The sequence below is a fragment of the Pseudopodoces humilis genome, chromosome 4, assembly GCF_049639895.1.
Source record: "Pseudopodoces humilis isolate 2021_Gansu_Grassland_sample_001 chromosome 4, ASM4963989v1, whole genome shotgun sequence".
NCBI lineage: Eukaryota > Metazoa > Chordata > Aves > Passeriformes > Paridae > Pseudopodoces > Pseudopodoces humilis.
Window position 1 is genome coordinate 65555120 of NC_142203.1, and position 12927 is coordinate 65568046.

General features: G+C 39.7%; 1 protein-coding gene across 7 annotated transcripts in view; it reads left to right on the plus strand.

Moving 5' to 3' along the window:
- The first annotated feature begins 4834 nt into the window (after window positions 1-4834).
- The window catches only part of CPLANE1 (ciliogenesis and planar polarity effector complex subunit 1), a 57070-nt gene continuing 48977 nt past the window's right edge, over window positions 4835-12927 (plus strand). For all 7 annotated transcript variants that reach the window (XM_088054404.1, XM_014257010.2, XM_088054409.1 and 4 more), the window contains exons 1-10: window positions 4835-5037; window positions 5172-5323; window positions 6120-6255; window positions 6440-6559; window positions 7361-7587; window positions 7933-8039; window positions 9735-9891; window positions 10622-10725; window positions 10867-11049; window positions 12397-12646. In XM_088054404.1, the coding sequence (XP_087910530.1) occupies window positions 5243-5323; window positions 6120-6255; window positions 6440-6559; window positions 7361-7587; window positions 7933-8039; window positions 9735-9891; window positions 10622-10725; window positions 10867-11049; window positions 12397-12646 (1365 nt within the window). In that variant the 5' untranslated portion in view covers window positions 4835-5037; window positions 5172-5242. The remainder of the gene's footprint in view (window positions 5038-5171; window positions 5324-6119; window positions 6256-6439; window positions 6560-7360; window positions 7588-7932; window positions 8040-9734; window positions 9892-10621; window positions 10726-10866; window positions 11050-12396; window positions 12647-12927) is intronic.

Consider the following 12927-nt stretch of genomic DNA (forward strand, 5'->3'; position numbering starts at 1 on the left):
CTTTAGTTCACCAGACTGGCTATTCATCAAACTTGACACTGGTCTGACAGTGTTTACTGACGCGTCCAGAGCATCTCACAAGTCAGTAATAACTTGGAGGGATCCTCAAACTCGGCAGTGGGAGATGGATGTTGAGGAAATTGAGGGCTCCCCTCAAATTGCTGAGTTGGCCACAGTTGCCAGGGCCTTCAAGAGGTTTTCTGAGCCATTCAACCTAGTCATGGATTCGACTTATGTGGCAGGGGTAGGTAGTGTCTAAAGTGGAAAATGCTGTTTTGAAGAAGGTCTCAAATCCCAGCCTCTTTAGGCTGATCTCAAAATTAGTCCATCTTGTCTCCCACCGAGAGCAGCCTTTCTATGTAATGCATGTGAGGTCACACACTGATTTGCCAGGATTCATCGTAGAAGGTAATAAAAGAGCAGATGCCCTGGCTGGCCCGGTCAAGATGGCCAGCCTGCCAAACATCCTCCAGCAGGCCAAGTTGAGCCATCAGCAATTTCATCAAATCATGCTTGGCCTGGTACGCAAATTCCATCTGAGGCGGGACCAGGCCAAGACCATAGTGGCTACATGTCCCAGCTGTCAAAGGCATGCTGTTCCATTGTTAGGTTCAGGGGTAAACCATCGAGGCCTTAACAGCTGTGAGGTGTGACAGACAGACGTGACACACATCCCACAGTTTGGCAGGCTGAAGTAGATCCATGTGTCAGAAGACACTTTCTCTGGAGCAGTCTATGCCTCTGACCATATGGGGGAGAAGGCCATTGATCCACAGAAACACCCGATGCAGGCCTTCTCCCTGCTGGGGATCCCTAAGGAAATTAAAACAGACAATGGTCCTACATATGCCTCCAAGGCCTCCAGGGAATTTCTGCAGCAATGGGGAGTGAATCATAAAACAGGCATCCCTTACTCCCCCACAGGCCAAGCTGTCATTGAGCAAGCCCATCAATTGCTCAAGTGAGTCCTGGGGCAGCAGCAGGGCAATACTACCACAGATACACCTCAAGTAAGGCTCTTCAATGCATTGTTCACCCTAAATTTCCTTACTTGCTCATTTGAGAATTTAATCCACGTGTTGTCAGGCACTTCAGCAAGAACAGTCAGCAAGAGCAAAGAGAATGTCCCCCAGTACTGGTAAAGAATCCGGAAACAGCAAAGGGACATCAAGGGCCCACATGAATTAGTGACATGGAGACATGGGTATGCCTGCGTATCCATGCCCTCCAGGTTAAGGTGGGTCCCCCAGAAGTGGGTTAAGCCCTATATTCCAAAGCCGTTGTTACGATCAGTCGAGTCAATCAAAGACATGGCTGTGGCCAGCGCCCAGGAAAAGGAGAACCCGATCCCCTACTTGACTCTTTTATGTTTCTGTTTCAGTGTTTGGAGTAATAATGTATTTGTTTCCCCCAGAAAAACACCAACCTGTTCCCTGACATGTCATGGAAACTCTTTTGGAGTTTTGTGTTACTGTACCAGTCCTCATGAGCGTGGATTGTCCCTCAACGAAGGACGAATGTCTGGATCACCCTGGCCCAGGCACTGAACCAAGACCATCTGCGCCTGTTGATGGCAGCAGCAGATGACCCCGTGTCAACTTTCCTGGCGAGGATGCCTTTTAAACCGGAAGAATTCCCTGATCATGTGAAAACTTTGCATAGAGACACTAATAATTTGAGACCTCCCCACCACATTACTCATTCATTTGCTGCTTACAAAGTAAAAGTCCCCGTAGCAAGCCCCCTTACTTCATGGCAGGATTGGCAGAAAACCCTATCCTTAGGCAAAGATGAACCTCAAGGATTTGAAATTTTAGGCTCCACCCCTGTGTTTTATTGTGTTCAGTTTGTGTATAACGCCCCCTATGAAAAAGACAGGTTCACTTCAGTTACCCATAACAAAAAAGAATATAATGCCACCAATTGGTGTAAGCATATAAGTCATGTGAAAATGGCATCCACAGAAAATTACACCCCTTAAAATTAGAGAAGGGAATGTTTTTGATCTGTGGTGAACATGTGTGGGCAAGAATCCCCTCTCGCCTTCTTGAAGGCCCATGTACATTGGGCCAGCTGTCACTGTTCTCATCCAACAAGACCCAAATTCTGGTGGTGTGTTTTTTATTGTTAATTGTTTAATTGTTTATATCATTGGTTGTTCCTGAATACCTTTCCCCCCGAAAATGGAATGGTTTCTTCCTAAGCCCTTCCCACCTTTCTCCTGTGTCATACACCCCAAAACCCTTCCCTATTTTCCAGAGTGGTCCATGTCAATCCCTGTCTTGTCCAATCACTCCAAGCTCCTGGTTGCCTGTCACTATATGACCTGCCCCTTATTCCAGACCCTTCCTTGTCCATAATGGTAAACTCTGTCCTTTGTTCTAGACCCTTCCCTGTCCATCTCCTTACCCTTGAGGCCCCATTGGCCTAGGTGACTGGTCCTCTCTGCCCTGTTGGTCCCTGCATTGTAATCCACCCCCCTTGCTCCTCCCTCTTGGATTCCCCATTGGTTAATTTTTTGTACCCTCCCATTGATTTTGAGTTGTACAAAATCCTGAGCACAGCCATGCTCAGGGCTTTTTGGTCCCTGATCCCCCTGGGGGATAAAGCTCTCTGGGATTCACACCAAAGGCTCCTCTCCATCCTTAACCTCTGTCCTCGGCACTTTCTTTACTGCCAAAAGCCGTGGAGCGTGCCAGCCTGACGCACACAACTCATCAGCCATACCCCGGATTGCGCAGCTTTCTGGGGATGGCTCACACATCTGCTGCCATGCTAGGGGCTAGCCTGGGCTAACCAAACTTGGGCACAGCGACAAAAATACACCATCTTTAAGTATCAGAAGTTGTCTTCTGCTAAGCTATGTTTCATACCAGGGATGTCATATATGTTTACCCTTGTCGTCCTAGTGCAGTTCTCTTCACACAAATGTTGTCCAAAGTCTTGCCTGATGTATTTAACTAAATTTCAATATTTGCATAAAAATGTTGTGTTCAGCCACATTCTGTACTCTATGTGATGACTAAACAAATTTCTATTTTCAGATTTGGAGAAATAACTGAAAAGTTTGGAACAGACACAAATCACAGACTTGAAGTTCAGGTCTTCTGGTTTTTTCTCCAGTTAATGGAGTAAGGATCCCCCTGGCAACACTGCAAATTTATCAAAGTAGTAGTATTTCAAAGTGTATCCCAAGTTACCGCTGATATTTTTCAGATGACAGCAGGTAATTCCACACACATAACCTTTTGTTTTTATAACAAAAACATATTGTGTCATACTTCTCACTCCTACACCCGCTTCCATAGGATAGGGGAAATTGGAAAAAAATCCATAGGTTGACATAACTGTTTAATAATTAAAAAAAAGCTAAATAGTAACAAAAAGAGAGGAATAAAACAAAGAGCCACAAGTAAAGCATAATGCAATTGCTCATCATGGGTAGACTGGTGCCTAGCCTGTCCCTGAGCAGTGGAGGGTTCCTTCTGCCCAACCCCCTCATGTTATATGGAGCAACAACTATGGTGCAACAACTGAAGCATCAGTATGTTACAGAACATTGTTCTGCTAAATCAAAAGCAGCACTGTACCAGCTACTTGGAAGAAAGGTAACTATCTCAGCTGAAACCAGGACAATCTAAATTCCAGTAATTCCTGTATTGTTTAGAGAACGCTGATCTCTTACAGCTATGTCTCCAGCTGTTACTCATGCCCTTCATCCCCAAATACTGATGCAGATTATCCCCCATGGAGCCACAGCAGGGTGTGCTGTTGCCTCTGGGCTGGCAATCCATGGTGTCTGCCTTTCCGGACTGAGGGAGTCATGTTGATCATCAAGTCTCCAGTCAGTTTTCTTGATACATGAGACTTCACAGAACCCTAAAATGGTCTGAGTTGGAGGGGATATTAGAATTCAAATAGTTCAACCCTTCTGCCATATGCAGGGACACCTTCATCTCGACCAAGCTGCTCAAAGCCCCATCCAACCTGGCCTTCAGTGTTACCAGGGATGGGGCATCTTCAACTCCTGTGGCCTACCTGTGCCAGTGCCCTCCCCACCCCCAAAGAATTTACTTCTAACCTCTAATGTAAATATTTTATATTTTAGTTTAAACCTAATCCCCTACACACCCTTGCAAAAAGTCCCATATTCCTCTTTTTTTAAGCCCTCGTTAAGTACCAGTTTGCCTCAATGAGGTTTTTGCATTAGTTTCTCCAGGCTGAACAAGTCCAGCTCTCTCAGCCTGTCTTCATAGGACAGGTGTTCCTGCTTTTGATATTGCAGCACTCCTTTGGACCCTTTCCAACTGGTCAAATGCCTTTCCGTGCTGGGGACCCCAGCGCTAGATGCAGCGCTCCAGGTGGGGGTATCACCAGAGCGTAGCAGAGGCCAAGCCCCCTGCATCCTTCTGACCACACTGCTTTGAATACAGCCCAAGATGCATGCGGCTTTCTGGGCGGCGAACGAGACTGCCACCCCGCTCGCGAAGCCCTCATGCTCAGAGACCGCGCGCTGAGCCCGCCGGGGCCCGCACAGGAAGATCCGCCCTGAAGGCCGGGAGCCGTGGGGCGGGGCTGCGGCTGCGCTCTGCGCCGGCCCGGCTGCTGCGGCGGCGCGGGGGGAGCGGTGCCGGGCTCCCTCAGCGCCCCGGCTCCGCCGAGCGAGCAGCGGTCTGGGCGCGCAGCACCTTCCGCTGCTCTTGCCCCGGGGGAGGAGTCCGCCCTGAGCCGGGCGCAGACAGCGCGGGCTGCCGCGGGTGGGGCCGGCGGCGGCGGGGGAAGCCTGTGCCGCCCCTCGCTCCCCGCATTGGGGTGAGCGGCTGGCCCCGCGCCAGGCCGGCGCCCCTGCCCTGGGGTTCCTGGTCTTCCGCCGGACGAGGCTGCAGGACGTTTTCCTGGTCTTGTGCCTTTTTGGAGTTCTCAGCAATGTACTTCCACCTTTCCTCTCTCAGCTCGTTCTGAGCGAGCGTGATCCGCACCGTTCAGCAGCACATCGCCCGTGTGCTGCCCGGAGGAAAATATAGTTTGGAAGTACGGGTAAGCATCAGTCCTCTGTGTGTTTAGCAGGAAGCTGCTGAAGATATTCAGGACTTTGCGTCTGAATTCCTCTCCTCTGCACCTACCCCCAGCTAACAAAAATTTATGGTCTATTTATTTTTTTCTTTCTTCAGTTTCTCTATAAATGTGTGAAAAAGCCACTATTTGCTTTTCTGTATAATGGTTACCTAGAGGCTTAGTAAGAATGGAGATTAAGCTAGATGTGCTCATCTCTACATGTATCAAGCAGAGAAAACCATGGCCTCGCGTATCGTGGGTTGGACAGGTAAGTGTAATAAACTCTGAGTTTTAATTGTATAATACTTTGCACTTCTATTTGTTTTAGGGGGGTGTAAAAACAACTTTAGGATGTACTCTGAGTGACCTTAAGAGTTATAAAATAAATGACTTCTATCTTACTGGTATGAGCTGGAGATTAAAAATTTCTCAGAGAAACATTGCAGAGCTATTTTTTTTTCCTACCGCGAAGGACCCACACCATAGATGGATCGTTGTGTTGATGGTTCTAGTTTTTCATAACCTTTTTTTACAGCACATTGAAATGTGAATGATTCTTTTCCCCCTTTTTCATCGTGCATCTCTTGAAAGACATACTTTCTTACACTTTGATAAAATCGCACTAAATTTTTTTGTTCAATGATTTTAATTTAACTATGTAGCAATTTGGGGCTGATTATTCTTTTTTTTTTTTTTTTCTATTGAAGTCACTGGCAAATATCTCACTAAATTAAACACCACAATAGATAGTTAAAGTCCAAAGTTTGTCAATTTTAGGAGGTAGTTTAACAGAGGTACATTGAATAACTTTTTAATAACGACTGTAATCTCAGCTTGGTATTTTGAAACTTGTGAATCAAATTCATCATAACTGTAAGTCCATGCTACATATAATGTACTGTAAAGCAAATATGCCAAAGAATTAAATTAATATGGCAATTGCTGCCTTACTGTATTTTTTAAAATTACTTTTCCCCTAGCATTTTTTATCTCTGCATTATTCTGTAGGCCTGGGTAGAAAACAATATTTTGAAAAATTAAATGCTCTTTTATTCTTTCAATAGGAAAAAGAAGCTGTTTTTCTTCTAGATGGTAAACATATAAATGAAATTAACCTGGTGTCAGGGAAGACAAAGAAGAAAATCCCTTCGCTGCAGTCATTGTTGAAAAATGTGGTTGTCTTAACAACGTCAGGAAATGGTTAAGTATAATACCTTATGCATTATAAGCTCAGGTTATTTTGTTTGTATTTGTAACAGTCTGGAAAGGCAGGTATCTAAAGGCTCTGCCTATTCACTTAAAACTGTGGCTAAGATGGAAGAGAAGTAATTTTAAGTACTTCACAGTAATACCCTTCGAAACTTCTCTCCCCCAATGAACACAGCTGCTTGGTTGGCAGGAATACTTACAACAGGAGAGCTCTTTCTTTGGAATAAAGATCAGGACTGCTTGAAAATTGTACCAGCAATTGAAGAGTCCAAGAAAGTAGTAGCAGCAGCACAAGGTAGGTTTTTTCAATTCATCCTGTGAAAAAATGGAATAAAGGGAAAGTTGTTTTCCTTTCTTTAAAAGTTATTAAGTGAGTAAAAACTGTATTCTCACATCGTTTTGCATTTGTATCATTTGTATGCTAGGTAAACTTTTGCAAATGTCATTTGAGTGGTACAGGTTTTTCATTTAGTAATCCCGTGCAAATAGTTCAGTTTCAGATCCTTTAAGTATAGTTTTTAATGGTTAATTTTTTACTGTAAAACATTCCTGACTAGGTTATGAATTAGGGCAGACATACATTTGATGTAAACAGTATATGTATAATTTGAAGCTTATTGTCTAAGTGGGCTTTTATGACAAATGCTAGCTGGAAAGAATAAAATACAGTCACGTATTTGGGAACTTAAGTATCAAATATTGTCTTACATTGGATAGCATCATTGATACCAGCTTCTAAACTTAAGTGTTGTGCAAGAAATTCTGTCATTTCAGGGAAGATCAGTAGTATATTTAGGAGCTAAAAGTAATCCATACTAGAGCACTTAGGTAATCTCAGGAAAAACATCTCTAATAGTTTTGTGGGAGAGATAATTCATAGGATGCATAGAGGTGAACATCCATCTGACTTCACTGCTGCCCAAGGTCTGCTGTCAGTGATGAAGCTGGAAATTAAAGATGCTTAACACAGCAGCTTGCATTTCTTGTTATAGATGAGAGATTTCCTTTTTCTATTATTTTTAGTTTTATGTCTAACAAAGGAACAGAAGCTATCCTGGCACATTGTTGTGGTTTTTTTTGGTTTTTGTTTCTCCAGAGTGTTCAATGAGGTTGTCCTTGTATGTATCTGGAGATGGCAGAAAGGTACTGTTAATTACTCCTACAGCATGTGCCTTTTTGTGGGAGAGCTCAGAACATGAAAATACAACCTCTGGGAGAAACTCTCCTGGACACTGGACACAAATTTTACCTGATGAATCAGTCATATTGCCTTCTGCTGAAGAAAAAGAAATTGGAATGGATGCTGCTTTCATACAAAATGAGGTAAAAAGTAAACCTTAAAGCAATCATTTTATTTCTTACTTAAATTAGAGCCACAAAAGCTACAGTGAAGTTTCAAAGCAATGTCTGCCTCTTTGGCATTTTGCATAGGCTTAATAATTCGGTTCATATTGCATTTGATGATAACATAAGAATAGCCATACTGGATCAGATCTGAGTTTCTGCCCCACTTATATTTTTGCCAGCCTTTACATTTCTGAATGACAACATTCTGTTATTTAATCTGAATTGTAATAGCTATTGATCTAAACATACAGGTAATTAAAGAGAAATTTGTGTGGGACAAGCTTTTTGGGGTTGTTTTGATAATTTTCTCTTTTTTTACAGGTACTGGGCGATTGCTGTTTGTGTTCTTTTGTATTTTACTCTGGCGAGTGTTTGATGCTTACATTTTTGATTCTTCGATGGCATGAAAATACCTTTAAAAATGTTAGGTAAGTTCAAAGACACCTGAAGTTACAACAGCATCAGGAATGTTTTAATTATTTTTTAGAGCTGGAATTCAGAGATGCAACAGAACACATTTACATGGATGTTTCATTAACCTATGGTTATAAGCACCTACTTATGTTTACATTTGGATGTTCATAGTATGCTTTCTGTCATTTTAAAGCCGTTCTCCCCTCATTCTCCCCTTTACATGTCCCTTGTAAAATGTGTTTAGTACAACAGCATTTATTTACATATTCCATACTTCATTATTAGTTTACACATAGATACAACTGGGTGTATTTATCATTCTCTGTGGATAGCTATGTATACATGTGCCTGTTACCACACACATGTATTTTAGTTAAATAGTTTTTTTTGCATGATGATGATAGAATGTACTTTTCTTAGTTTTTCTTATGTTGCTTATATGTCTTACATTTTCTTATATTTCTTGTACTGTGCAGCCATGAATGCCCTGGCTACCTCTTCCTCTTCTTTATTATGTGTATTTGCATATTATATTGGTTTTCTGTTGCCCTTTTCATTTGTTTTGATTTATGTGGAAGTGTGTGTATGCATTTCTTTATCTATGTTGGGACCAAGTACTGAAATAGTTACACTAATACAACCACCTAAAAATGCAGTTGAGTAATAATCTGGAGCACATGGATAGTCCATTCCTTTTCCTGGGTGACACACGTCTATGAATTTAAATGGATATGCCCTCTGCAGGTGTTATTTGAATAGGTTGCTAAAATTTTGCCCAGCACATGATGTGGTACAACTGCTTTTGTTATATGTCCTTTTGATAAGTAATGATGTCCTCCTTTACCTAACCTTCAGTTTATCAGTGGCATGGTAATTCCTTTCTGGTACTATGTAAAAAATAAAGTAGAGCATAATATACCCAGTGCAGAAATGCATATGTATGTATGTATCTAGCTGGCTAGCTATCCACACTATAGCAATTGCAGCCTGGAATTGTAGCTATTTCTCAGACATCTTCCTCATATTTTCTTATGCCACATCATGCTTAGTTTCATTGCTTGCTGTTGTTGAATTAATTTTTTCATATTAATGTGGGTTTTTTTCCTGTCAGTTAGATGGCATACTTCAAGACAGAATATTTCTTGTGTTTTCTATCATGTTTTGAATCTTTTTAGGATGACAGTGGTTTGGATTGAAAGGGACATGTGAAGGTCATGTAGCCCAACCTCCCTGCCATGGGCACTAGATCATTCCACTAGATCAGGTTACTGGAATCATAATTGAACATGTCACTGAATGCTTCCAGTTATGGTTATCCACAAACTTTTTGTTCAGGGCCAAATGCTGTTGAAATTCTGAGTATTCCTGTGGTAGACGATGTTACAAGGTCTGAGGAAGCTGTTCCTGGCTAGAATGCAAGTGCCTCAATTAATATGTCATTGATCATTGTATATATTTGTATATGTTTGTATGATCTAAACTTACAAATCCCATAAAAATAATTCTTAGTGCTCAGACATAGTTTTTAAACTTGTTTAAGTACAAAATATTTTTCTTTTTTAAAGCATTTGAAGAAAAACAGGGTTTTTTTTTTAATAGCTTGTGTTTTATGTGCTTTTGTCTTGCATGGTGTTTTACTATATAGGAATAATCTGATTCTGCAAAATGGAGTAACCACTTGGTTTTCTTGTCTTTCGGTTGGTATTCAGTTCTTTGCCATACCAGATCCAGTGGGTACAGCAGACTTGTTCTCTTGTTAATATGGTTCCTCAGTGTGTGTCTGTAAAGTCAAGAGGAGCTCTGCTATGTGCATTTTCAAGAGATGGACTTCTGCTTGCAGTAGCTGTAAATCAAACTGATCCAAAGGTATGTATGACAGTGCATCATTTAAGCTAACAGTTCTGCTTTAATGAAGTGGTAACAAAGATTTAAAAACACAATTTTAAGATGATTTGTCAGCACTCATAAGGGGATATGAAATTATATTTACATGGATAAATGTAAATGGATACATCCATAGCTTTTACTATAACTCATAATTGTTTATGTGTGGTGTTCACCTAGAAGTTGGTGTAAGATCCTCTGTCGTTTCTAAGCTGTAATAAATAATAAATTAATTTCAGTTACTGTATTGTACCTGCAAAAGTTCTGTGTGATTCTTAGTCAAGCCTCAGCCTAACAGATGAAGTTCCCACTTCATGTTTTTCCTATTAATATCTCAGAGGTCAAATTTTAGTGTACTTTTTAATGCTAATGATGACAGGGAATATGGGCCAGTGTTTTTGATGTACTGGGTTTGGATGATGCAGTTCTTCAAAGCTCCAGTTTTTAACTACCAGAAAGACAAAAAAAGAGTGATCTTATATTGAGTGTTTTAGAAACAGTTACATTAAAAAGAATATTGAATTACAGGTGTAGAACAACACGTAGAATTCAGTAAATGTTCAAATAGTAATAAATACTGAAATGCATTGTTACTTCCATGTATAATGTTACCAGTTCACCAGATATAAAGTGTAAGTTGGCAGTAGACTTTCTTTTACAGTAATGACATTTTGATAAAAACATTTATGATGCTTGTGTTTTTTCTTTCTAGGCAACTCAGGTTTTGTTTTTAAACACATTGAATTTTGTAACTGTTTTGGGTAGCCTTAAAGGTTGTAGTAGCAAGAATAACATGACCCCATCCAGGTTCATCAGGTCAGTAATTGAGCTATTTCTGCTGCTATTGTGGATCTTTTGGTTTTGTGTTATGGTTTGTTTGTTTATTTTATAACTATCCTAACCCACTGATGCAGAAGTTTGACAGAGAAAAAATATTTTTTTACCTGCCCAATTTAGATCTTACTGGGTTGGCGATATGAGTTGGACTCCTGATAGCCTTTTCTTGGCTTGCATGTTAAAACGTGGATGTTTGGTTTTATTGACATGTATGGGGGAATTGCTGACCTTAATTGCTTCTGGATGCTCTGTAGAATTTGGACCAGCACAGTTTATTCCATTTCATCCACTAATAACATACAGGTAAAAGGGCTTAAAAAGGTTTATGCATTTCTGTCTTCTGGTCTTACCTTACTTTCTGTCATATTTATTATAATTTTGCATAAATGTTATCTTTCAAATTCACTTGTTTGCTTTTCATGTGTCTTTCCAATATCTGTTTCTCATTCATAGTTCTCTTCTATTTCTTATAATGCGTTTGTTGTGATGAAAATTGACATTCTGACAATGTAAGTATATATAGAGTGATTAGTTTTCCTAATTGTTACATTCCTAAAAGTGTTTGAATTTATAAGTAATTAAAATTAGCATGTTTTTATAATATAAGAACTTAGAAAAGTTCTGAAAGTGCAAGTTTATTTTAATCCAATGCTATTTCTTTGTTCATTGCTTAATATTGTGTATGGAACCTGATGTAAGATACTGTAAATAACATATTTGCATGGACAGAAAGTAATTAGTTTTTAAAATGTTGTTTTGGGATTTTCCAGGTCTAAAGTCTGATACTATGCTGCTGGGTGCATGAGCGAGTAGAAGGATTTTTGATAACAGACTTCACCATAAACTCAAAGTGATACAATCTAAATAGAGAAAACAAAATAGAATCCAAACTTTTTTTCTAAATCTTATTAACTTTGCATGACTTAAACGAGATAGTGTGTAAATATAACAGCTTGTGAAGACATTCAAAGCAATATACTACCTTCTTACCATTATCTGTTTGAAAAATCAGAAGCTAAAATGTATTAGAATACATGAATTATGATGATATATTAATATATGCAACCAATTTTTTTAGAGTAAACACAAACAATGTGTTATGTGGCTAATATTAGAATACATGTATAACACAGTTTTCTGAAACTCAGGAGGGATTTCTGTATAAGAAAGACCCTTTTGGAAGAGAAATATTGTGTGATTATAAAATTTTTCTATTGAATATCTGAACTGATGCTGAAATCGTAAGATACAGATTTTCAAGGGATTTTTGTCTTTTATATATGACTTTCATAGCCTAACCCTTCAAATTTCATCTTCAAGCATTAGTTATACCAAATAAGAGCTAGATAAGAAAGCATGATATAGAAATGTAGTGTCTAATTATGAAAAAATACAATTATTACTAATGAAATAATAAATGGGTACTGAAAGCTAGTTTTAATTTATTTAAATTAAAAGAAGTTGCTGTTGTAGCAAAATGCTTTTGCAAGTATAAATAGTGTTATCCAGGGTGCTCATCCTGCTAAAGTGTAGACACTTCCTTAGGATTTGGGTAGCAGATTGCATGGTATTACATGTTCTGAAATTATTCTTTTCATTATTATTACATATGATAGTTTCTTCTTAATTTTTGATGTATTTCTATTTTAGACAGCACCACTCTTGTTGTCAAGATTCCAGCCAATCTCTTGGTTCTTCAGATTCTGAACGTGACCTCATGAGACAGAGATTCTCTGTTGCTTCACATTCAAGACTACCCTTCCTCATTGTCTCTGATGGATACATGATAACACTGCTAAGATTTCCTAACAACTTTTCACCATCGGGATTTATAAGATCCCTCTTGCTTGATTCAACCCAACAGCTTGAAAACATCCGTCAGAATTTGCTGAACTTCAAGGTAGGGTTATGAACTATTTTGTAGGTTCAAATTTCATGTGCATGAAAAGGTGTAAATTCTAGACCGAGTACCTTTGAATTATGAAGTTGTTTAAGTAACCATATTGATCTGCAAACAATGAATACAGATTTCTTGAAATTTTATTCCTTTGGTGTCTGGGTGATAGTTCAGTAAAGTATAGTAAGTGGGACAGTTTGAACTGTCACTATATTATTTTTCTGGATCTGTAAATAAACAGGGCTTTGTATCTGTAGAGTTGATTGGGGATGTTGACAGGCATT